General features: G+C 40.7%; 1 protein-coding gene across 1 annotated transcript in view; it reads right to left on the minus strand.

Moving 5' to 3' along the window:
• Positions 1-24,137, minus strand: part of LOC128701155 (uncharacterized) — a 182,750-nt gene that overhangs the window by 95,076 nt on the left and 63,537 nt on the right. Inside the window, exon 6 of the mRNA XM_070100645.1 lies at positions 21,324-21,519. Within this exon, the coding sequence (XP_069956746.1) occupies positions 21,324-21,519 (196 nt within the window). The remainder of the gene's footprint in view (positions 1-21,323; positions 21,520-24,137) is intronic.

Here is a 24,137-nt window from a genome sequence, read left to right on the forward strand (position 1 = left end):
TACTCTGTGTGTATCTTACCTTTTATTGTGTTTTTAATGCCTATTTCTATTGCTAACTTAATATAAGTTAGTGTAAACTTGTTGTCTGACATTTATTGCATATTTTACATGCTCTGATAATAATGCTTGTGGAGCCGGGTGGAGGGACAACATTACGTTTTCTCTGTTCAGCCATCAAAGAAAACGTGTATGAATCTGCGTTTGGCCCAGCCACTCCCTCACTCCGCTTTTGTTTACAATTTTCGGCATGAATTATTCATTACTTCTACCTTCGTTTATGATGGCATCTAAAGGTAGTTGTTAGAAATGATTAAATTCAGTGAACAAGGAATGTCGATGTTAATAATATGGCTCTGGGTCACAGTGTAGGTAGCCGGTAGGTGTAGCCCAGGCGGGCTACACCTACCGGCTACCTACACTGGCTTCCTACAAATAAATGCTACTCACCTCTCTTCCTATATTGAGACTCTATGACCGCGGGTTCAATCCCGGCCGGGGGTATGGTTTAAGTACTACTCCCCTCTCTCCCTACATTAAGATTACAAATACTTTAAGATAAGTAATGAATTTACTGAGAATGTATTTTACTTTGTGTGTTTTTTATGCCTAGTTCTATTACTAACTTAATATAATTTAGTGTAAACTTGTTGTCTGGCATTTATATGCATTTATAAATGGAAAAAAATGCGTTCTGCCTTCCGGCGATGTCTGCTTTCTGGCAACAGCCTGGAATCTAACCCGCCATATAAGTGGGGCCCTACTGTATATCCCTCCAAACTGCCAATATCCCGAACCCCTCCTTTAGAGTGCAGACATTGTACTTCCCATTATATTGTATTATTATTATTGTTATAATAATTATTATTGTTATTAGTAGTAGTACGTACGTACGTGGTGAGGGGCTCTTGATCTAGAGAATTGGATCTGTGTTCCAGTTCCCTAAATTAAGCCCGAATACCTTCCATCCCCTCCCCCCCACAAGAGCTTCCCCATTATAATAATAATATTAATATAAAACGTATAATAATAATGCACTATAATAATAATTATAATAATAGACGGCTTCGAAAGGCCATCACTAGATGGCAGTGAATACCACAACAATGTGGGAGCAGTTATAGCCGCCTCCACTTGTCACAATTTTTTTTTTTTTTTATCACACTGGCCGATTCCCACCAAGGCAAGGTGGCCCGAAAAAGAAAAACTTTCACCATCATTCACTCCATCACTGTCTTGCCAGAAGGGTGCTTTACACTACAGTTTTTAAACTGCAACATTAACACCCCTCCTTCAGAGTGCAGACACTGTACTTCCCATCTCCAGGACTCAAGTCCGGCATGCCGGTTTCCCTGAACCCCTTCATAAATGTTACTTTGCTTACACTCCAACAGCACGTCAAGTATTAAAAACCATTTGTCTCCATAATATGTCACATAATGACATATTTTATTCATTCTAGAGTATTTATCAGGTTTCTATATTATTTACATTGTTTATTATGTCATATTAGATGAGCGTGTTTGATAGGAGTGAATGGAGACAAATGGTTTTTAATACTTGATGTGCTGTTGGAGTGTGAGCAAAGTAACATTTATGAAGGGGTTCAGGGAAACCGGCAGGCCGGACTTGAGTCCTGGAGATGGGAAGTACAGTGCCTGCACTCTGAAGGAGGGGTGTTAATGTTGCAGGTTAAAAGCTGTAGTGTAAAGCACCCTTCTGGCAAGACAGTGATGGAGTGAATGATGGTGAAAGTTTTTCTTTTTCGGGCCACCCTGCCTTGGTGGGAATTGGCCAGTGTGATAATAAAAAAAAATAATAAATAATTAGATCAACTATGACAGATAAATAAGCCACAGAGTTGATATTAGCCTTATATTGAAATGTATTTTTCCTGCCTCTGAGAGCAGGAATTCTGCTGAAACAGATTAATGGCTTTTCAATTAATTTAAATGAGGAAAATTGACTCAGCATACAAACAAATCAGGATACAAATAAGGTCACAGAATGGATTTAGCTTGTAAGCCAAGGTTCCACTGTATCAGTGTTAAACTGGTCGAGGAAATCAAATATGATACTCAAAAATTATCACATGAAAAGCACTATTCCAATATGTATCTTCCAAAAAAAAGTAAAGTGGGATCTACACAAGCTAAAATTAATTAATCTAAACTTTTGTAAACTAACCACCTTTAAATAATTAAGTAAGTTTATTTTAGCTTTGGGTATATCACACATTTTTTTGGTCTTGAGAGAAGAGAGATGTTATAGGCACACACAGGCACATAAAGTAACTAACCTAGGATGCACACACACAAGTACATTAACCCTTAAACTGTCCAAATGTAGCTCTACGTTACTACCACTAGCACTCCAAGTGTAGATAAACATTTTATTTTTCCTGCCTCCAAATTTGGCAAGATTGGCCTGAGATGCCTGGCCAGTAAAGAATGAGTCTTAACACTCAGTGAGAGCAGTATTAAAATAATCTGGGACTACTTAGTACCTCATGGGAGCACCAGTTCAACTGAGCGCCAGCTAGAGCAAACAGCGTGGCAAACACCAGGAATTCACTGATGCCATGTCATATTAACACTCCCCTTTTAAGAGGAAAGTGAAGTTGACCCAGAATTTAGTGGCTCTGACATGGATGTGGCCACAAGTGATTGAAGAAATAGTAAAAACCTTGAATAACCATGTGCAACATTTGTGCCACATCTTTTCAATTTTGATACCACTGGTTGTGTCAGCCTGCCAAAATGTCCTATAATCTATGCCCTAAATAAAGAGAAACAAATCTGGAACACATACAATACGTATTCAGCAGGCCAGCTGGGTGAGTGGGTGGGTGGCTGGCTGATTGGCTTTGGCTGTCTCTGTCTGTCTTGCAGGTACACATAAGTACAATTATTATGCATAGTGCAAATTAACTAGGATAACCCCCAAAAATCCAAGGAAAGTGCTATACTGTAGATATAAGGCATAATAAGCATGACTGGCAATAATATGCATTTTCACTCGATCAGGAATCAGACGTGATGAGTGCATCATGTGTAATACCTATTGGTTCATGAGCAGCTCTCTAAGACATAGACAAGTAGAAAGAGACAGAAAGACAGACACACACAGGCAGACACAGAGAGAGAAATTAGCAGAGCTAGACAGACAGACAGACAGACAGACAGACAGACATGTTTATGTGTAACAGTGAAAACAAACAAAGCCTGAGTTCCCTGGAGCAGTGCTCGATCAAGTGTCACTCGAATGCTGCACTGTCAGCAGTGGAGTAACACTCGTCTTACACTGTGCTTCAAGGAGTTTTATATATACTCCAGCATGTCTAAAACATTGCTGGGACCTATAAATGCTTTGTATATATTTGTAGACAATAGTATGTAACCAAGACAGGTGAAAATGTTCACCTGTCAATGTATTTGTGACTATTTGAGTACTATTTCAGTATCTGTAATTATCAGAACATAAAAATTATATAAATTCAAATAAAAACGAGGTAAAAAGGTATATCAGCAACACTTCTGCAAGCGGCAGGACTCTATATGTTGTGTCAGGTGAGCATCCAGCACCGATTTCGCGGCCTTATATCTCTGCAAGTTCTGACCCTAAAACACAAATAACCTGCACATAGAAGAGAGGAGCCCATGATGACGTTTTGGCCTGACTTGGACCATTTACAAAGTCACACTATCGCAACGGAGAGCAGGATGGGTACATATGCAGGAGGTGGTAGTAGCAGTAGTGGCAGAAGGAAGTAGTAGTGGGGAGGTAGTAAGAGGAGGTGGAGGAGCCAGTCAAATACATGTTAAGAAAGAGGAGCACTGCAAGGGAGCTAGGTGCCCACAGAGGATAAGAGCAAGAGCACTGGGGGGATGGGGGAATAAATAAATAAATAAATAATGAAGGAACCACCCAGGGGGGGTACTACCGTCCTGCCAAATGAGTGTGAAACGAAAGCCTGTAATTGTTTTACATGATGGTAGGATTGCTGGTGTCTTTTGTCTGTCTCATAAATATGCAAGATTACAGGTACGTCTTGCTACTTCTACTTACACTTAGGTCACACTACACATACACGTACATGTTTATTTATACACACTCATCTGAGTTTTCTTTGATTTTATCTTGATAGTTCTTGGTCTTATTACTTTTCCTTTTATATCCATGGGGAAGTGGAATAAGAATCTTTCCTCCGTAAGCCATGTGTGTTGTAAAAGTCAACTAAAATGCTGGGAACAATGGGCTAGTAACCCCATTTCCTGTAATAATTACTAAAAAGAATAATAAGAAGAAAATTGTCAAAGTGGGAAGTCTGAATGTGCGTGGATGTTGTGCAAATGATAAGAAAGAGATGATTGTGGATGTTATGAATGAGAAGAAGCTGGATGTCCTGGCTTTAAGTGAAACAAAGCTGAAGGAGTTTCAGTGGAGAGGAATAAATGGGATTAGGTCAGGGGTTTCACTATAATAGAGTTAGAGCTAAAGAAGGAGTAGCAATAATGTTGAAGGATAAGTTATGGCAGGAAAAGAGGGACTACAAATGTATTAATTCAAGGATTATGTGGAGTAAAATAAAGGTTGGATGTGAAAAGTGGGTTATAGTAAGCATATATGCACCTGGAGAAGAGAAGTGTAGAGGAGAGAGAGATATTTTGGGAAATGTTGAGTGAATGCGTGGGGAGTTTTGAATCAAGTGTGAGAGTAATGGTGGTTGGGGATTTCAATGCTAAAATGGGCAAAAATGTTGTAGAGGGAGTAGTAGGTAATTTTGGGGTGCCAGGGATAAATGAACATGGGGAGCCTTTAATTGAGCTATGTGTAGAAAGAGGTTTGGTAATAAGTAATACATATTTTATGAAAAAGAGGATAAATAAATATACAAGGTATGATGTAGCACGTAATGAAAGTAGTTCATTTGATTATACGTATATTGGTGGATAAAAGGTTGATGGGTAGGCTCCAGGATGTACATGTTTATAGAGGGGCAACTGATATATTGGATCATTATTCAGTTGTAGCTACAGTTAGAGCAAGAGGTAGGTGGGAAAAGAGGAAAATGGCAACAACAAGCAAGAGGGAGGGGAAAGTGTATAAACTAAGGGAGGAGGAAGTTCGAGTGAGATATAAGCAACTATTGGCAGAAAGGTGGGCTAGTGCAAGTATGAGTAGTGGGGGGGTTGAAGAGGGTTGGAATAGTTTTAAAAATGCAGTATTAGAATATGGGGCAGAAGTTTGTGGTTATGGGAGAGTGGGTGCAGGAGGAATGAGGAGTGATTGGTGGAATGATGAAATAAAGGGTGTGATAAAAGAGAAAAAGTTAGCTTATGAGAGGTTTTTACAAAGCAGAAGTGTTATAAGAAGAGTAGAGTATATGGAGAGTAAAAGAAAGGTGAAGAGAGTGGTGAGAGAGTGCAAAAGGAGAGCAGATGAAAGAGTGGGAAAGGCACTGTCAAGGAATTTTAATTAAAATAAGAAAAAATTTTGGAGTGAGTTAAACAAGTTAAGAAAGCCTAGAGAACGAATGGATTTGTCAGTTAAAAACAGAGTAGGGGAGTTAGTAGATGGGGAGATGGAGGTTTTGGGTAGATGGCGAGAATATTTTGAGGAATCTTTAAAGGTCGACGAAGAAAGGGAAGCGGTAATTTCATGCACTGGCCAGGGAGGTATACCATCTTTTAGGAGTGAAGAAGAACAGGATGTGAGTGTGGGGGAGGTGCATGAGGCATTACGTAGAATGAAAGGGAGTAAAGCAGCTTGAAGTGATGGGATCATGACAGAAATGTTAAAAGGAGGGGGGGGGATGTTGTGTTGGAGTGGTTGGTATTTTTGTTTAATAAATGTATGAAAGTGGGGAAGGTACCTAGCGATTGGCAGAGAGCATGTATAATCCCTTTATATAAAGGGAAGGGGGACAAAAGAGATTGTAAAAATTATAGAGGAATAAGTTTACTGAGTATACCAGGAAAAGTGTACGGTAGGGTTATAATTGAAAGAATTAGAGGTTAGACAGAATGTAGGATTGCGGATGAGCAAGGAGGTTTCAGAGTGGGTAGGGGATGTGTAGATCAAGTGTTTACATTGAGGCATATATGTGAACAGTATTTAGATAAAGGTAGGGAAGTTTTTATTGCATTTATGGATTTAGAAAAGGCAGATGGTGCAAGTATATGGAATAGGTGGTAAGTTACTAAATGCTGTAAAGAGTTTTTATGAGGATAGCGAGGCTCAGGTTAGGGTGTGTAGAAGAGAGGGAGACTACTTACCAGTAAAAGTAGGTCTTAGACAGGGATATGTAATGTCACCATGGTTGTTTAATATATTTATAGATGGGGTTGTAAAAGAAGTAAATGCTAGGGTGTTCGGGAGAGGGGTGGGATTAAATTATGGGGAATCAAATACAAAATGGGAATTGACAGTTGCTTTTTGCTGATTATACTGTGCTCATGGGAGATTCTGAAGAAAAATTGCAAAGGTTAGTGGATGAGTTTGGGAGTGTGTGTAAAGGTAGAAAGTTGAAAGTGAACATAGAAAAGAGTAAGGTGATGAGGGTATCAAATGATTTAGATAAAGAGAAATTGGATATCAAATTGGGGAGGAGGAGTATGGAAGAAGTGAACGTTTTCAGATACTTGGGAGTTGACGTGTCGGCGGATGGATTTATGAAGCATGAAGTTAATCACAGAATTGATGAGGGAAAAAAGGTGAGTGGTGCATTGAGGTATATGTGGAGACAAAAAATGTTATCTACGGAGGCAAAGAAGGGAATGTATGAAAGTATAGTAGTACCAACACTCTTATATGGGTATGAAGCTTGGGTTGTGAATGCAGCAGTGAAGAGGCGGTTGGAGGCAGTGGAGATGTCCTGTCTAAGGGCAATGTGTGGTGTAAATATTGTGCAGAAAATTTGGAGAGTGGAAATTAGGAGAAGGTGTGAAGTTAATAAAAGTATTAGTCAGAGGGCTGAAGAGGGGTTGTTGAGGTGGTTTGGTCATTTAGAGAATGGATCAAAGTAGAATGACACGGAGAGGGTATAAATCTGAGGGGAAGGAAGGCGGGGTAGGGGTCGTCCTCGAAAAGGTTGGAGGGAGGGGGTAAAGGTGGTTTCGTGGGCGAGGGGCTTGGACTTCCAGCAAGCGTGCGTGAGCGTGTTAGATAGGAGTGAATGGAGACAAATGGTATTTGGGACCTGGCGATCTGTTGGAGTGTGATCAGGGTAATATTTAGTGAAGGGATTCAGGGAAACCAGTTATTTTTATATAGCCAGACTTGAGTCCTGGAAATGGGAAGTACAATGTCTGCACTCTAAAGGAGGGGTTTGGGATATTGGCAGTTTGGAGGGATATGTTGTGTATCTTTATAGGTACATGCTTCTAAAGTGTTGTGTTCTGAGCACCTCTGCAAAAACAGTGATTATGTGTGAGGTGAAAGTGTTGAATGATGATGAAAGTATTTTCTTTTTGGGGATTTTCTTTCTTTTTTGGGTCACCCTGCCTCAGTGGAAGATGGCCTACTTGTAAAAAAAAAAAAAGAGAGCAGAAGACAACGCAAAGGAGAAAAAAGGAAAGAGGAAAGGGGAAGAGGGAAAAGAAGAAAAAGGAGGAATCAGGTTAGGTCATGGGTGTTCTGAAGTTTGCAGCATTTTACAATGTAGTGGGAGAGGAAGGCATCTACAGAGACGAAGCCAGGACTAACATTCATACAATTAAAGTTGTGTATTAGGGAGGATTGAACTTTGTATAGACAGGGGTTTAGTTATAGGTAATACATATTTTAAGAAAAAGAGGATAAATAAGTATACAAGATATGATGTAGGGCGAAATGACAGTAGTTTGTTGGATTATGTATTGGTAGATAAAAGACTGTTGAGTAGACTTCAGGATGTACATGTTTATAGAGGGGCCACAGATATATCAGATCACTTTCTAGTTGTAGCTACACTGAGAGTAAAAGGTAGATGGGATACAAGGAGAATAGAAGCATCAGGGAAGAGAGAGGTGAAGGTTTATAAACTAAAAGAGGAGGCAGTTAGGGTAAGATATAAACAGCTATTGGAGGATAGATGGGCTAATGAGAGCATAGGCAATGGGGTCGAAGAGGTATGGGGTAGGTTTAAAAATGTAGTGTTAGTGTGTTCAGCAGAAGTTTGTGGTTACAGGAAAGTGGGTGCGGGAGGGAAGAGGAGCGATTGGTGGAATGATGATGTAAAGAGAGTAGTAAGGGAGAAAAAGTTAGCATATGAGAAGTTTTTACAAAGTAGAAGTGATGCAAGGAGGGAAGAGTATATGGAGAAAAAGAGAGAGGTTAAGAGAGTGGTGAAGCAATGTAAAAAGAGAGCAAATGAGAGAGTGGGTGAGATGTTATCAACAAATTTTGTTGAAAATAAGAAAAAGTTTTGGAGTGAGATTAACAAGTTAAGAAAGCCTAGAGAACAAATGGATTTGTCAGTTAAAAATAGGAGAGGAGAGTTATTAAATGGAGAGTTAGAGGTATTGGGAAGATGGAGGGAATATTTTGAGGAATTGTTAAATGTTGATGAAGATAGGGAAGCTGTGATTTCGTGTATAGGGCAAGGAGGAATAACATCTTGTAGGAGTGAGGAAGAGCCAGTTGTGAGTGTGGGTGAAGTTCATGAGGCAGTAGGTAAAATGAAAGGGGGTAAGGCAGCCGGGATTGATGGGATAAAGATAGAAATGTTAAAAGCAGGTGGGGATATAGTTTTGGAGTGGTTGGTGCAATTATTTAATAACTGTATGGAAGAGGGTAAGGTACCTAGGGATTGGCAGAGAGCATGCATAGCTCCTTTGTATAAAGGCAAAGGGGATAAAAGAGAGTGCAAAAATTATAGGGGGATAAGTCTGCTGAGTATACCTGGTAAAGTGTATGGTAGAGTTATTATTGAAAGAATTAAGAGTAAGATGGAGAATAGGATAGCAGATGAACAAGGAGGCTTTAGGAAAGGTAGGGGGTGTGTGGACCAGGTGTTTACAGTGAAACATATAAGTGAACAGTATTTAGATAAGGCTAAAGAGGTCTTTGTGGCATTTATGGATTTGGAAAAGGCGTATGACAGGGTGGATAGGGGGGCAATGTGGCAGATGTTGCAAGTGTATGGTGTAGGAGGTAGGTTACTGAAAGCAGTGAAGAGTTTTTACGAAGATAGTGAGGCTCAAGTTAGAGTATGTAGGAAAGAGGGAAATTATTTCCCAGTAAAAGTAGGCCTTAGACAAGGATGTGTGATGTCACCGTGGTTGTTTAATATATTTATAGATGGGGTTGTAAGAGAAGTAAATGCGAGGGTCTTGACAAGAGGCGTGGAGTTAAAAGATAAAGAATCACACACAAAGTGGGAGTTGTCACAGCTGCTCTTTGCTGATGACACTGTGCTCTTGGGAGATTCTGAAGAGAAGTTGCAGAGATTGGTGGATGAATTTGGTAGGGTGTGCAAAAGAAGAAAATTAAAGGTGAATACAGGAAAGAGTAAGGTTATGAGGATAACAAAAAGATTAGGTGATGAAAGATTGAATATTAGATTGGAGGGAGAGAGTATGGAGGAGGTGAATGTATTCAGATATTTGGGAGTGGACGTGTCAGCGGATGGGTCTATGAAAGATGAGGTGAATCATAGAATTGATGAGGGAAAAAGAGTGAGTGGTGCACTTAGGAGTCTGTGGAGACAAAGAACTTTGTCCTTGGAGGCAAAGAGGGGAATGTATGAGAGTATAGTTTTACCAACGCTCTTATATGGGTGTGAAGCATGGGTGATGAATGTTGCAGCGAGGAGAAGGCTGGAGGCAGTGGAGATGTCATGTCTGAGGGCAATGTGTGGTGTGAATATAATGCAGAGAATTCGTAGTTTGGAAGTTAGGAGGAGGTGCGGGATTACCAAAACTGTTGTCCAGAGGGCTGAGGAAGGGTTGTTGAGGTTGTTCGGACATGTAGAGAGAATGGAGCGAAACAGAATGACTTCAAGAGTGTATCAGTCTGTAGTGGAAGGAAGGCGGGGTAGGGGTCGGCCTAGGAAAGGTTGGAGAGAGGGGGTAAAGGAGGTTTTGTGTGCGAGGGACTTGGACTTCCAGCAGGTATGCATGAGCGTGTTTGATAGGAGTGAATGGAGACAAATGGTTTTTAATACTTGACGTGCTGTTGGAGTGTGAGCAAAGTAACATTTATGAAGGGGTTCAGGGAAACCGGCAGGCCGGACTTGAGTCCTGGAGATGGGAAGTACAGTGCCTGCACTCTGAAGGAGGGGTGTTAATGTTGCAGTTTAAAAACTGTAGTGTAAAGCACCCTTCTGGCAAGACAGTGATGGAGTGAATGATGGTGAAAGTTTTTCTTTTTCGGGCCACCCTGCCTTGGTGGGAATCGGCCAGTGTGATAATAAAATAAAATAATTAGGGAGGATTTAACCAGACGGCAACTGTTAAAGTTGGAAGTAGGGAAGACAGTTTTAGCAGAAGACCAGTCAACAGGATGGCTGTGATCTCTGACATGACAGAAAAGAGCACTGTTAATGTCGGCAAGCCTAAGACTACCTTTGTGTTCCCCAAGTCTGTCAGAAAGAGATCGGCCAGTTTCTCCAAAGTACTGAAGAGGACAGGAGGAACAAGAAATTTTTTGGGGTCTTATTACACACAGAAAATTGCCCTCTTTAATTAAAAAAAAAAATAATATTTGGAGTGCTGGCAGTGAAAATGCAGATCTACATATGGACAGTTTAAGAGTTAAGTAACTTTAACCTAGGATAACCAAGTACATTCGAACACAGAGACTTATTTCTCAACAAAAGAAACATTCTTCTGTAATTTTATATAAAGTACGTTGATTAATTTTAACCCTTCAGGGGTCCGTCCGTAGTTCTACGTCATGAGCTCAGCTCGCTCAGATAAGCTGGGAGTGGCAAATCTGGGCCTAGATATGAGAGAATGCATCTATGTGGTAAGTGTGCACCTCATAAAACAAATTTTGCAGCACGCAGTGCATAATGAGGAAAAAACTGTGAATGTATTTTTGGATTAAAACCGATTTTGCAGTGTATTTTTGTATGGGTTTAACAGTTGTATTCATGGTTTCTTGGTCTCATTTGATAGAATGAAAGATATATCACAGAAATAGAGCTGATTTTGATTGGTTTTAGTACTGAAAATAGCTTAAAATTGAGCTCAGAGTAGCGGAAATGTTCGTTTTTTGCTAATGTTCAAGAGTAAGCAAATCACATTACGCATCCAATACACATCAGCTGGTGGCTGTAATGTGTGTTCATGAATGCGCTGATCTTATTTATATAATTATTACAATATTGCATAAATCTTCTATTTTTTGGTGTGAATAAAAATTCTTCATGTGAATAAAAAATCAAAGTGGAATTCATCTGTAAAGCCTGGAAACAACTAACAAACAGAGGAAATGTTATTTTAGTGCCAGGAATGTCTGCATTGTTTATTCTGGACCCTATTTTGAAACTAGAATATTTTAACTTTGTGTGAAATTGGCCAAATTTCCAATTTCTGATCACTTTAGAAGGTATTTGAAACAGTTGATTGGGCAGTTTCTTGTGCTCAATCAATAAAATAGAAGCAATACTAGCGAAATAGCTAAGAATTTGGTCGGCTAGAAAACTGTAATTGACCTAAAATAGGGATCAAAGTGAGCAAACCAGCAATGCATAAATATCGCTGACGCAGTAAAATTCACGAGCGTATTTTCATGAATATTCCATCAAATTTTGTACTTTTTGTTTTTTTACCTTCAGAAAAAGATTCTCTACCATTTTATACCTTTGATATATACCTCTGAAGAATTTCGAGAGTATATCTACTCTCTGAGCCTGGCCATGGGCCAGGCTCGTCTGGTGCTTGCCTGGTCAATCAGGCTGTTGCTGCTGGAGGCCCGCTGCCCCACATATCCACCACAGCCTGGTTGATCTGGCACCTGGTGAAGATACCTGTCTAGTTTCCTCTTGAAGGCTTCAACACTTGTTCCAGCAGTTTTTCTGATATCTTCTGGTAAGATGTTGAAAAGCTTGGGCCCCTGGATGTTGATACAGTGTTCCCTTATTGTCCCCACCGCACCCCTGCTCCTCACTGGGTTTATTTTACACTTCCTCCCATATCTCTCACTCCAGTATGTTGTTACAGCAGTGTGCAGATTTGGGACCAAACCCTCGAGTACCTTCCAGGTATATATTATCATGTACCTCTCTCTCCTCCGCTCCAACGAGTACATGTTCAAGACTTGCAGGCGTTCCCAGTAGTTTAGGTGCTTTACTGGCTCAATGTGAGCCGTAAACGATCTCTGTATTTGTTCCAGCTCCGATATTTCTCCTGCCCTGAACGGGGCCGCCAGCACTGAGCAATATTCTAAGTGAGGGAGCACTAGCGATTTGAAAAGTGTCACCATCGGCATTGTTTCCCTTGTTTTGAAAGTTCTCAATACCCACCCAGTCATCTTCCTGGCTGTCGTGATCTTTGTCTTGTTATGGTCTTTAACCCTTTCAGGGTCCAAGGCCCAAATCTGGAGTCACGCACCAGTGTCCAAGAATTTTCAAAAAAAAAATTTGTCATTTTTTTCTTATGAAATCGTAGAGAATCTTTTTGTGAAGGTAATAAAACAAAAAGTACGAAATTTGGTGGAAAATTGACGAAATTATGCTCTCGCGAATTTTGATGTGTCAGCGATATTTACGAATCGGCGATTTTGCCGACTTTGACTCCCATTTTAGGCCAATTACATTATTCCAATCAACCAAATTCTTAGCTATTTCACTAGTATTACTTCTATTCTATCGATTGAGCACAAGAAATCGCCAAGTCAACTGTTTCAACTACAAAATAAAGTGTTCGGAAATTGTTAATTTGGCCAATTTAACACAAAGTTCAAAATATTCCAATTTCAAAATAGGGTCCAGAATGAACAATGTGGGTATTCCTGGCACTAAACTAACATTTCCTCTGTTCATTAGTTATGTTTTGAGGCTTTACAAATAAATTCCATTTTGATTTTTTATTCACATAATGAATTTTTATTCACACCAAAAAATAGAAGATTTACTGTTATGCAATACTGTAATAATTGTATAAATATCATCACCATATTTGTGAATGTATATTAGACCCACCAGCTGTAATATGTCTTCCATTCTATCAAATGAGACCAAGAAATCGCAAATACAACTATAAAAAACATACGAAAAAACACTGCAAAGTTGCTGTTTTAATCGAAAAATCATGATTTCATTTTTTTTCTCTCATTATACACAGTGTGCTGCAGGATCTGTTTTATGTGGTGCACACATACCACATAGATGTATTCTCTCATATCTAGGCCCAAATGTACCACTCACAGTTTATCAGAGTGAGCTGAGCTCATGGCGCAGATCTACGGTTTGGACCCTGAACGTAAAGCCGTAGATCTACGGGACGGACCCTGAAAGGGTTAAAAGAAAGGTCCGCTGACATAATTATTCCTAGGTCTTTTACGTGTTCCTTATATTCTATTTGGTGACCCTCTTGAGTTTTGTATATAGTGCTCCTTTTGAGTTCTTCGTTCTTTCCATACCTAAGCAGCTGGAACTTATCACCATTGAATGTCATATTGTTTTCCACCGCCCACTGGAAAACCCTGTTTATGTCTTCCTGTACTTTTTCAGCGTCCTCTACCGTACTGACTTTCATGCTTATTTTAGTGTCATCTGCAAATGATGATACAAAAGTGTGCCGGGTGTTTTTGTCTGTTTGCTATGAAGATGAAGAACAGCAGAGGTGCCAGGACAGTGCCTTGGGGCACTGAGCTTTTGACCTCGCTGATGCTGGATCTTGCCCTGTTCACTACTACTTTTTGTGTTCAGTGTGTTAGGAAACCGAAAATCCATCTGCCTACCTTCCCAGTAATGCCCATGGCCTTCATTTTGTGTGCTATCACTCCATGATCACATTTGTCAAACACCTTTGCAAAATCTGTGTAAATCACATCTATGTTTTGGTCGTCTTCCAGTGCCTCCATAATTCTGTCATAATGGTTCAACAGCTGTGACAGACACGATCATCCTGCTCTAAAACCATGCTGATTCGGGTTATGTTGGTTGTGCTGGTCCATGAACTTTGTAACCTGCTGTCTCATCACTCTTTCGAAGATTTTTATGATGTGAGAGGTTAGGGCTACTGGTCTGTAATTTTTAGCTAGTGCTCTACTGCCTCCCTTGTGCAAAGGAGCTATGTCTGCAGTCTTTAACCCTTTGAGGGTTTCGGCCGTACTAGTACGGCTTACGACCCAGGGTTTTAGACGTACTAGTACGCCTAAATTCTAGCGCCCTCAAATCTAGTGGGAGAAAGCTGGTAGGCCTACATATAAAAGAATGGGTCTATGTGGTCAGTGTGCACAGTATAAAAAAAATCCTGCAGCACACAGTGCATAATGAGAAAAAAAACTGACCGTTTTTTTGGAATAAAACTGCGACTTTGCACTGTATTTTCGTATGGTATTTATATTTGTATTCTAGTTTTCTTGGTCTCATTTTATAGAATGGAAGACATATTACAGAAACTGAGATGATTTTGACTGGTTTTATAATGAAAAGTACCTTGAAATTGAGCTCAAAGTAGCAGAAATGTTCGATTTTTACCAAAGTTCAAAAGTAAACAAATCATGCCAAGCGTCCAATACACATCAACTTGTGAGTCTAATACAGTGGACCCCCGCATAGCGAACGCCTTGCATAGCGAACATTCCGCATAGCGAACGCTTTGTCCGCTAAAATTTTGCCCCGCATAGTAGACAAAAACCCGCTCAGCGAACTTCGTTCGAGACGCGTCCAATGTGGGCCCTCAGCCAGCCTCACATGTGCCGCCCGTCCCATTGTTTACCAGCTAGCCTCCGCGGTAACATTCAAGCATACACTCGGAATATTTCGTATTATTACAGTGTTTTCGGTGCTGTTTGTGGAAAATAAGTGACCATGGGCCACAAGAAAGCTTCTAGTGCCAACCCTACACCTCAAAGGGTAAGAATACCCATTGAAATTAAGAAAGAAATCATTGATAAGTATGAAAGTGGAGTACGTATCACCGACCTGGTCAGGTTGTACAAGAAACCAAAATCAACCATCGCTTCTATTGTGGGCAAGAAAACGGCAATCAAGGAAGCTGTTGTTGCCAAAGGTTTAACTGTGTTTTCGAAACAAAGATCGCAAGTGATGGAAGATGTTGAGAGACTCTTATTGGTGTGGATAAATGAAAAACAGCTAGCAGGAGATAGCGTCTCTCAAGCGATCATATGTGAAAAGGCTAGGAAGTTGCATGACGATTTAATTAAAAAAATGCCTGCAACTAGTGATGATGTGAGTGAATTTAAGGCCAGCAAAGGTTGGTTTGAGAGATTTAAGAAGCGTAGTGGCATCCATAGTGTGATACGGCATGGTGAGGCTGCCAGTTCGGACCACAAAGCGGCTGAAAAATATGTGCATGAATTCAAGGAGTACATAGAAACTGAAGGACTGGAACCTGAACAAGTGTTTAATTGTGATGAAACAGGCCTGTTCTGGAAGAAAATGCCAAGCAGGACCTACATTACTCAGGAGGAAAAGGCACTCCCAGGACATAAGCCTATGAAAGACAGGCTTACTCTTCTCATGTGTGCCAATGCTACTGGTGATTGCAAAGTTAAGCCTTTATTAGTGTATCACTCTGAAACTCCCAGAGCGTTCAGGCAAAAGAATGTCCTCAAGGATAATTTGTGTGTGCTGTGGAGGGCAAACAGTAAGGCATGGGTCACTAGGGAATTTTTCTATAACTGGTTACACCATGCATTTGCCCCCAATGTGAAAGATTACCTAAATGAAAAGAAATTAGACCTTAAGTGCCTCCTGGTGTTAGACAATGCCCCTGGTCATCCTACAGACGTGGCAGAGCGACTTTATGGGGACATGAGCTTCATTAAGGTGAAGTTTTTGCCTCCTAATACCACTCCTCTCCTGCAGCCCATGGACCAGCAGGTCATTTCCAACTTCAAGAAACTGTACACAAAAGCTCTGTTTCAAAAGTGCTTTGAAGTGACCACAGACACTGGATTGACTCTAAAAGAGTTTTGGAAGGATCACTTTAATATCCTCAGTTGTGTAAACCTTATAGGTAAGGCTTGGGAGGGAGTGACTAAGAGAACCTTGAACTCTGCTTGGAAGAAACTGTGGCCAGAATGTGTAGACAAAAGGGATTTTGAAGGGTTTGAGGCTAACCCTGAGAGGAGTAGTATACCAGTTGAGGAATCAATTGTGGAATTGGGGAAGTCCTTGGGGTTGGAGGTTAGTGGGGAGGATGTGGAAGAGTTGGTGGAGGAGGACAATGAAGAACTAACCACTGATGAGCTGATAGATCAACTTCAAGAGCAAGAGGCCAGACCTGGGGAAACTGGTTCAGAGGAGGGGAGAGAGAAATTGAAGGAATTGCCTACTTCAAAGATTAAGGAAATGTGTGCAAAATGGCTTGAAGTGCAAACCTTTTTTGATGAAAATCACCCTCACACAGCTATTGCAAGCCGTGCTGGTGACTATTACAATGACACTGTTGTGAAACACTTTAGGAAAGTCATAAAGGAACGTTTGGTACAGGCCACTATGGACAGATATGTTGTGCGAAAGAAGTCCAGTGACTCTGAAGCTGGTCCTAGTGGCATTAAAAGAAGAAGGGAAGTAACCCCAGAAAAGGACTTGCTACCTCAAGTCCTAATGGAAGGGGATTCCCCTTCTAAACACTAACACTCTCTCTCCCCTCCTCCCATCCCATCAATCATCACCAGATCTTCAATAAAAGTAAGTGTCATGTAATTGTGCATGCCTTTTTCAGTTTGTGTGTACTAAAATTAACATTTTTTTGTGGTAAAAAAAATTTTTTTCATACTTTTGGGTGTCTTGCACGGATTAATTTTATTTCCATTATTTCTTATGGGGAAAATTAATTCGCATAGCGAACATTTCGCATAACGACCAGCCCTCTTGCACGGATTAAGTTCGCTATGCGGGGGTCCACTGTATTCTTTTGCAAGTGCGTGCATATTATTTATACCATTTTTTACACTTATGCCATAGTCTGCATAACAGTAAATCTTCTATTTTTTGTGAGAATAAAAATTCAAAGTGGAAAGCAAAAGAATGTAAGAGGGGCCTTGAGACGTGACTAATGAACAAAGGAAATGTCATTTTAGTGCCAGGAATGTCTTTCTTGTTTATTCTGGACCCTATTTGGAAATTGGCATCTTTTGAAATCTGTGTGAAATTGGCAAAATTGCTAAATTCTGACCACTGTACTGGATAGTTGAAATTGGTAAATGGGTGGTTTCTTTCACTCATTCGATAGAAAAAATAGAGTTCTAGCGAAATATTCATGTTTTTTGTCGACTAGTGCAGTGGAATTGGCTGAAAATGGGGCTCAAAGTGGGAAAAATCGCCGATGCGTGAACATCGCCGAGACCGCTAACTTCGCGAGAGCATAATTTCCTAAGTTTTCCATCAAATTTCATAATTTTGGTGTCATTATGATCGGGAAAAGATTCTCTATCTTTTCGTAAGATTTTTTTTTTTTTTTAAAATTTGGCCGACCCTGAGAACGAGTCTCGGAGAGGGCCTGTCGACCCTCAAAGGTTAAGGCCTCCGGTATTTCACCTAGATCTAAGCTCTTTCTCCAAAGAATACTGAGGGCTTGTGCTAGTGGTACTTTGCACTTCTTTATAAACAGAGCATTCCATGAATCTGGTCCAGGTGCTGAGTGAGTGGGCATGTTTTCCATTTCTTTTTCAAAATCTATGGGATTTGTACTAATGTCAGTTAGTTGGTCTGTGCGGCCTTCTTCTGGAGTGAAAAATGTTTCTGCATTTTCTACCTTGCTGTCATTTAGTTGGTTGCTGAACATCGACTCATACTGTTCTTTTAGGATTTCACTCATTTCCTGTTCATCGTCAGTATACGAGTCTCCTCTCAGTAGTGGTCCAATTTTACAGGTAGTTCTTAGCTTGGATTTTGCGTAGGAATAGAAATATTTGGGGTTTCTTGCAATATCCTGTATGGTCTTTTCTTCCCTTTGTACTTCTTCTGTGAGGTATGACATCCTAAGTTTTTGCTCTAATTCAGTGATCTCTCTGCTAAGTCTATCTTTCCTCTGTTGTAGCATATTTGTGTTTTTAAGCAGTTCAGTAACCCGTTTTCTTCTTCAGTACCATCTACACTCTCTCTCTATATCTGATCTTCCTCTGGGTTTCCTCAATGGTACATGTTTCATACATACTATGTATGCTTCTGTATTCAGCTTCTCTAGGCACTGGTGGGGATTTAGGGTGCTCATGTCTGATTCCCAGGGTATGTCTGATAGCTCTTGGTTTATTTTTTCCCAGTTGAATTTTTTTTTTTAAATTCTTGACCCCTCAAAGGGTTAACCCTTTCAGGGTTTTTGATGTACTAGTACGGCTTACGCACCAGGGTTATTGACGTACTAGTACAGTGGACCCCCGCATACCATTGGCATCACATAACGTTAAATCCGCATACCGATACATTTTATCGCTAAGATTTTGCCTCGCATACCGCTAAAAAACCCGCTCCATGCTATTCGTCCGAGACGCGTCTAATGTGCGGCCTGAGCCAGCCTCACATGTTCCGCCGGTGACATTGTTTACAAGCCAGCTACCGCGGTAACATCCAAGCATACAATCGGAACATTTCGTATTATTACAGTGTTTTTGGTGATTTTATCTGCAAAATAAGTGACCATGGGCCCCAAGAAAGCTTCTAGTGCCAACCCTGTGGTAAAAAGGGTGAGAAATATTATCGAAATACTGTGGTACCATGGTCAACTGCTGATGCTGCTGCTGCTGTAGCACTGTCAGCTGCTGCTGCTGCTGTAGCACCGTCAGCTGCTGCTGCTGCTGCTGTACCACCGTCAGCTGCTGCTGCTGCTGTAGCACCGTCTGCTGCTGCTGTAGCACTGTCTGCTGCTGCTGTAGCACTGTCAGCTGCTGCTGAAGCACTGTCAGCTGCTGCTGCTGCTGCTGTAGCACTGTCAGCTGCTGCTGCTGCTGTAGCATCATCAGCTGCTGCTGCTGCTGTACCACCGTCAGCTGCTACTGCTGCTGTAGTACCATCTGCTGCTGCTGTAGCACCATCTGCTGCTGCTGTAGCACTGTCATCTGCTGCTGCTGCTGCTGCTGCTGCTGCTGTAGCACTGTCAGCTGCTGCTGCTGTAGCACCGTTGCTGGTGTGGTTTATTGAGAATACCAAGAAACAATTAACCCCAGAGGGTTAGCCACCCAGGATAACCCAAAAAAGTCAGTGTCATCGAAGACTGTCAACTTATTTCCATTGGGGTCCTTAATCTTGTCTCCCAGGATGCAACCCACACCAGTCGACTAACACCCAGGTGAACAGGGAAAAATGCCTGGAACTAGTGCTCATATTGGTGAATTTAAAGCCAGCAAAGGTTGGTTTGAGAGATTTAAGAATCATAGTGGCATACACAGTGTGATAAGGCCTGCTCTGGAAGAAAATGCCAAACAGGACCTACAGTACTCAGGAGGAAAAGGCACTCCCAGGACACAGTGTCTCATCAGTCATTGCTGCATCTTCAATAAAGGTAAGTGTCATTTATTCTTCATTTAGTAGAGTAGTACATGCACAATATATACTGTGCATGTACTACTCTACTATTGTGCATGTATCCTTCTCTTTGTGTGTAGGAAAATGTATATTTCATGTGGTAAAATTTTTTTTTTCATACTTTTGGGTGTCTTGCACGGATTGATTTCCATTATTTCTTATGGGGAAAATTCATTCGCATAACGATAATTTCGCATAACAATGAGCTCTCAGGAACGGATTAATATCGTTATGCGGGGGTCCACTGTATGCCTAAATTCTAGCGCCTTCAAATCTAGCGAGAGAAAGCTGGTAGGCCTCCATATGAAAGAATGGGTCTATGTGGTCAGTGTGCACAGTATAAAAAAATCCTGCAGCACACAGTGCGTAATGAGAAAAAAAAAACTTTGACCGTGTTTTTGGATTAAAATAGCGACTTTGCACTGTATTTTCGTATGGTATTTATTGTTGTATTCTAGTTGTCCTGGTCTGATTTTATAGAATGGAAGACATATTACAGAAATTGAGATGATTTTGACTGGTTTCACAATGAAAAGTACGTTGAAATTGAGCTCAAAGTAGCAGAAATGTTTGATTTTTACCAAAATTCAAAAGTAAACAAATCATGCTAAGCGTCCAATACACGTCAACTGGTGAGTCTAATATTCTTTCACAAGTGCACTGATATTATTTATACCATTTCTACACTAATGCAGTAGTCTGCATAACAGTAAATCTTTTGTTTTTTGTAAGAATAAAAATTCAAAGTGGAAAGCAAAAGAAATATAAGAGGGGCCTGGGGACATGACTAACAAACAGAGAATTTGTTATTTTAGTGCCAGGAATATCTGTCTGGTTTATTCTGGACCCTATTTGGAAATTGGCATCTTCTGAAATTTGTGTGAAATTGGCAAAATTGCCAATTTCTAACCACTTTACTGGATAGCTGAAAATGGTAAATGGATGGTTTCTTGTACTCATTTGATAGAAAAAATGGAGTTCTAGCAAAATAAATATGATTTTTGTCGACTAGTACACAGGAATTGGCCAAAAATAGGGCACAAAGTGGGCAGAATTGCCGATGCATAAATATCGGCGAGACTGGTAACTTCTCGAGAGCATAATTCCGTAAGTTTTCCATCAAGTTTCATACTTTTGGCATCATTATGATCGGGAAAAGATTCTCTATCATTTTATAAGAAAAATAATTTTTTTTCCGAAAAATTTTCGACCCTGAGAACAAGTTTAGGAGAGGGCCTCTCGACCCTGAAAGGGTTAAAGCCATACAGCATGACCTAACAGAATACTCAGTTCTTGTATTCATCGTAACTCATCTAATGACCATATGTACTGTTATTGCCTTAGTAATCAAGTTAATTTTAAGTTTGCAAGAAATGCTCTGCATATAAAGGGGCTTTTGGCATGTACACCCAACTGTTCTATTCCTTTGTATAAACATGTATTATGTCAAAATATTATTATTATTAAATGCCAGACCAACCAAGCTGCAGTAGATAGGAGGGTCAGCAGGCTGCCAATGGCAACAGCCCAGTTGAACTTCCAATCAAGTGAAAAGCCTGGCCCCTAAGCCAAGCTGTAAGGGTACAGAAACTCTCAAAACTGGTCACAGGATTATGACAGGTATAACACACGTGCTTGGTCAGAGGGCTAGCACAGGTATAATTCACGTCTCGCTACTTACCGACAAGTCATAAACTTGATTCTTTTTCTTATTCTTCTTTTTCTTCTTCTTGCGTGCTAGTTGAGTCTTGGCAACATTGTCAACATCATGTGACAGTTGAACCTCAGCAGTGCTGTCAACCTCTTCATCATTCTTATCCTCAAGTGCTTCACCATTTTCCTTGCTTTCTTCACTGCCTTCATGCAGTGCCTCCTCACTGAAAATATAACTTCAAGATAATAATACATTCCTCATAGGCCTACCTTGGCAGTGAAAATATAACTCTGTGGTAATAATATATTCATAGTAAGCCTACATTTTGCCAGTGAAAATACAACTTTGAGGATATATGTTCCTAGAAAGCCTACCCCGCCAACATTTTTTTTATTATATTAACACATCAGCTGTTACTCACCAAGGCAGGGTGGCCCAAAAAAGAAAAACTTTCATCATCATTCACTCCATCACTGTCTTGCTAAAGGCATGCTTACACTACAGTTATAAAACTGCAACATTAACACCTATTACAAGCCAGGTGTCCCAAAGGCCTGTTATCCTGGGTATAAAGGGAGCAAAATAAACACAGCAGAAAAACTTTTGACTTGTATTATCCTTCACCAATTTAGAACAGAAGTATGTACACTATATACGCTATGTACAACAATAGGTATTAGTCCACTCCACGGTAAGCAAGGCAGAATAGAAGCCACTAGAGAGCAGATCGTGCTTCAACCAGCTCTAGAATGGGAATGACAAGGGCAGACAGGTGAGTGGGACCCACATCACCTCTGCGATTGCCAAAACCATCTTCTCATTGGCTGGAACCTGGGTACTGATTGAACGACGGGGCCCCATCATCAACCCTTAGTACCTGGTTCGCTGGTTAGGGAAGATAGCCTTTCAATGAGGGTGTGTACATGCACTGAATAAAGGTTATGTACTCTTTGCATGCCACACCCCCACCCCGAGAGGGCTCAGGATTAGGCTCCCACCTCCCATGCAGCCATGGCACCAAATAATGGGACCGCCTTTCCTCTCAACCATCCAACTCTTAGATAGAGTTCAGCTTTATGCGCGACAAAAAGCCAAACCCTAAACTCAGAGCAAGACAGCAGACAGTCGGGCTAGCGTAGGACCAATGTGCGGGAGGATGATATCCCGCACTCCCTGAAAGGGGTTATCACAGGTCCCTAACCTAATATATAATTATAATTATGAGTTTTAGACTCTTGATAAAGAGTCTGCAGTAGTAGACTCCATCTCATGAGCCTTGTATTGTGGTTCTTCATGGCTTCGAGATATACTAGAGGGTTGTGGTCGCTATAGACAGCGACCACGTGCGAAGTCTGGCCCACGTAAACATCAAAGTGCTCCAAACCCAGTACCAACGCTAGGGCTTCTTTTTCGATAGTAGAGTAAGACCTCTGGTGCAGCTGGAACTTTAGTGAGAAGAAGGCTACAGGCTGCAACTCCTCATCCCCGTTTTGCAACAGTACTTCCCCAATCCCAGACTCGCAAGCATCAACCTGTAATGAGAAAGGTTTGGAGAAGTCTGGAGACAAAAGAATGGGTGCAGTACACAATAATCATTTTGCTTTAGTGAAAGCATTTTGGCATTCTGGGGTCCAAATAAAGGGAACTTTGTGACTGGTAAGAGAGGTAAGAGGCGCTACAATATCTGAATTTTTTTTTACAGAATTTTCTGTAAAATCCTATCATGCCTAGGAAACGCTGAAGAGACTTCCTATCATGTGGAACTGGATAATCTTTAATGGCAAGAACTTTAGCAAATTTAGGAGCAACTTTGCCACTACCTACTTCATGGCCTAGAAAAGTAACAGTGGCCTGGCCAAAGGAAGACTTAGATAAATTAACAGTTAAATGGGAACTCTGAAAGCTCTCAAAGAGAGCCTTAAGTCTAAGTAGGTGTTGATCCCAAGTATCAGACACCACTACAATATCATCCAGGTATGCTGCCGTGCCTTCAAGTCCTTTAATAGCCTGATGGATAAGTTTCTGGAATGAAGAGGGGGAGTTTTTCATTCCGAAGGGGGTAACTGTATATTGATAATGACCTCCTGGAATTACGAAGGCAGAGATTTCCTTCGCCTTTCCGTCAAAGGTACCTGATAGTAACCTTCAAGGAGATCTAACTCTGACACAAAAGTAGCCTTACCCACAAAGTCGATTACGTCATCTAGACGAGGAAGAGGGTAAGCATCTGTGATTGTGACCTCATTCACCTTACGGTAGTCTGTACACATACGAAAACCTCCATCAGCTTTTTTAACAAGGATACACGGTGAAGCCCATGGACTAAACTCCTCCTCCACTAACCCATGCTCTAACAGAAATTCTACCTCCTGCTGAAGTAGCTTCTGCTTTTCAGGATTAGCTCTGTAGGGGGAGAGTTTAGTAGGTTTAGAGTTTCCCACATCTACGTCATGATAACCTAATGTACATTTTTTCGGCACATCCAAAAAAATATCAGGGTATGACTGTAGAAGCACAGTTAAACTTGTTGCTTGAGTTTCAGATAGCCCCACCATTAAAGGGCTAGGGTCCTTGAGGAGGACAGAGTTTGGAAACTTGACATTAATTTCAGAAATAAAGTGCAAAGAGTCAGAGTCGTCCTCAGAGGTAGAGGACAGAGTCATTACTGGGACTTTATCTGGTGTATGAAAAGATTTTAATTGATTAATGTGGCAAGTTTTTGTATTTGAGGTCTTATCAAGGGGAGATACCATATAATTTACATCAGATAATTTACTTACAATTTGCATAGGTTCTGTAAATTTAGCTTTCAAGGTGTGGCCAAGTATAGGTTCCTGTACC

The sequence above is a fragment of the Cherax quadricarinatus genome, chromosome 73 (assembly GCF_038502225.1).
Source record: "Cherax quadricarinatus isolate ZL_2023a chromosome 73, ASM3850222v1, whole genome shotgun sequence".
In the NCBI taxonomy this organism is placed as follows: domain Eukaryota; kingdom Metazoa; phylum Arthropoda; class Malacostraca; order Decapoda; family Parastacidae; genus Cherax; species Cherax quadricarinatus.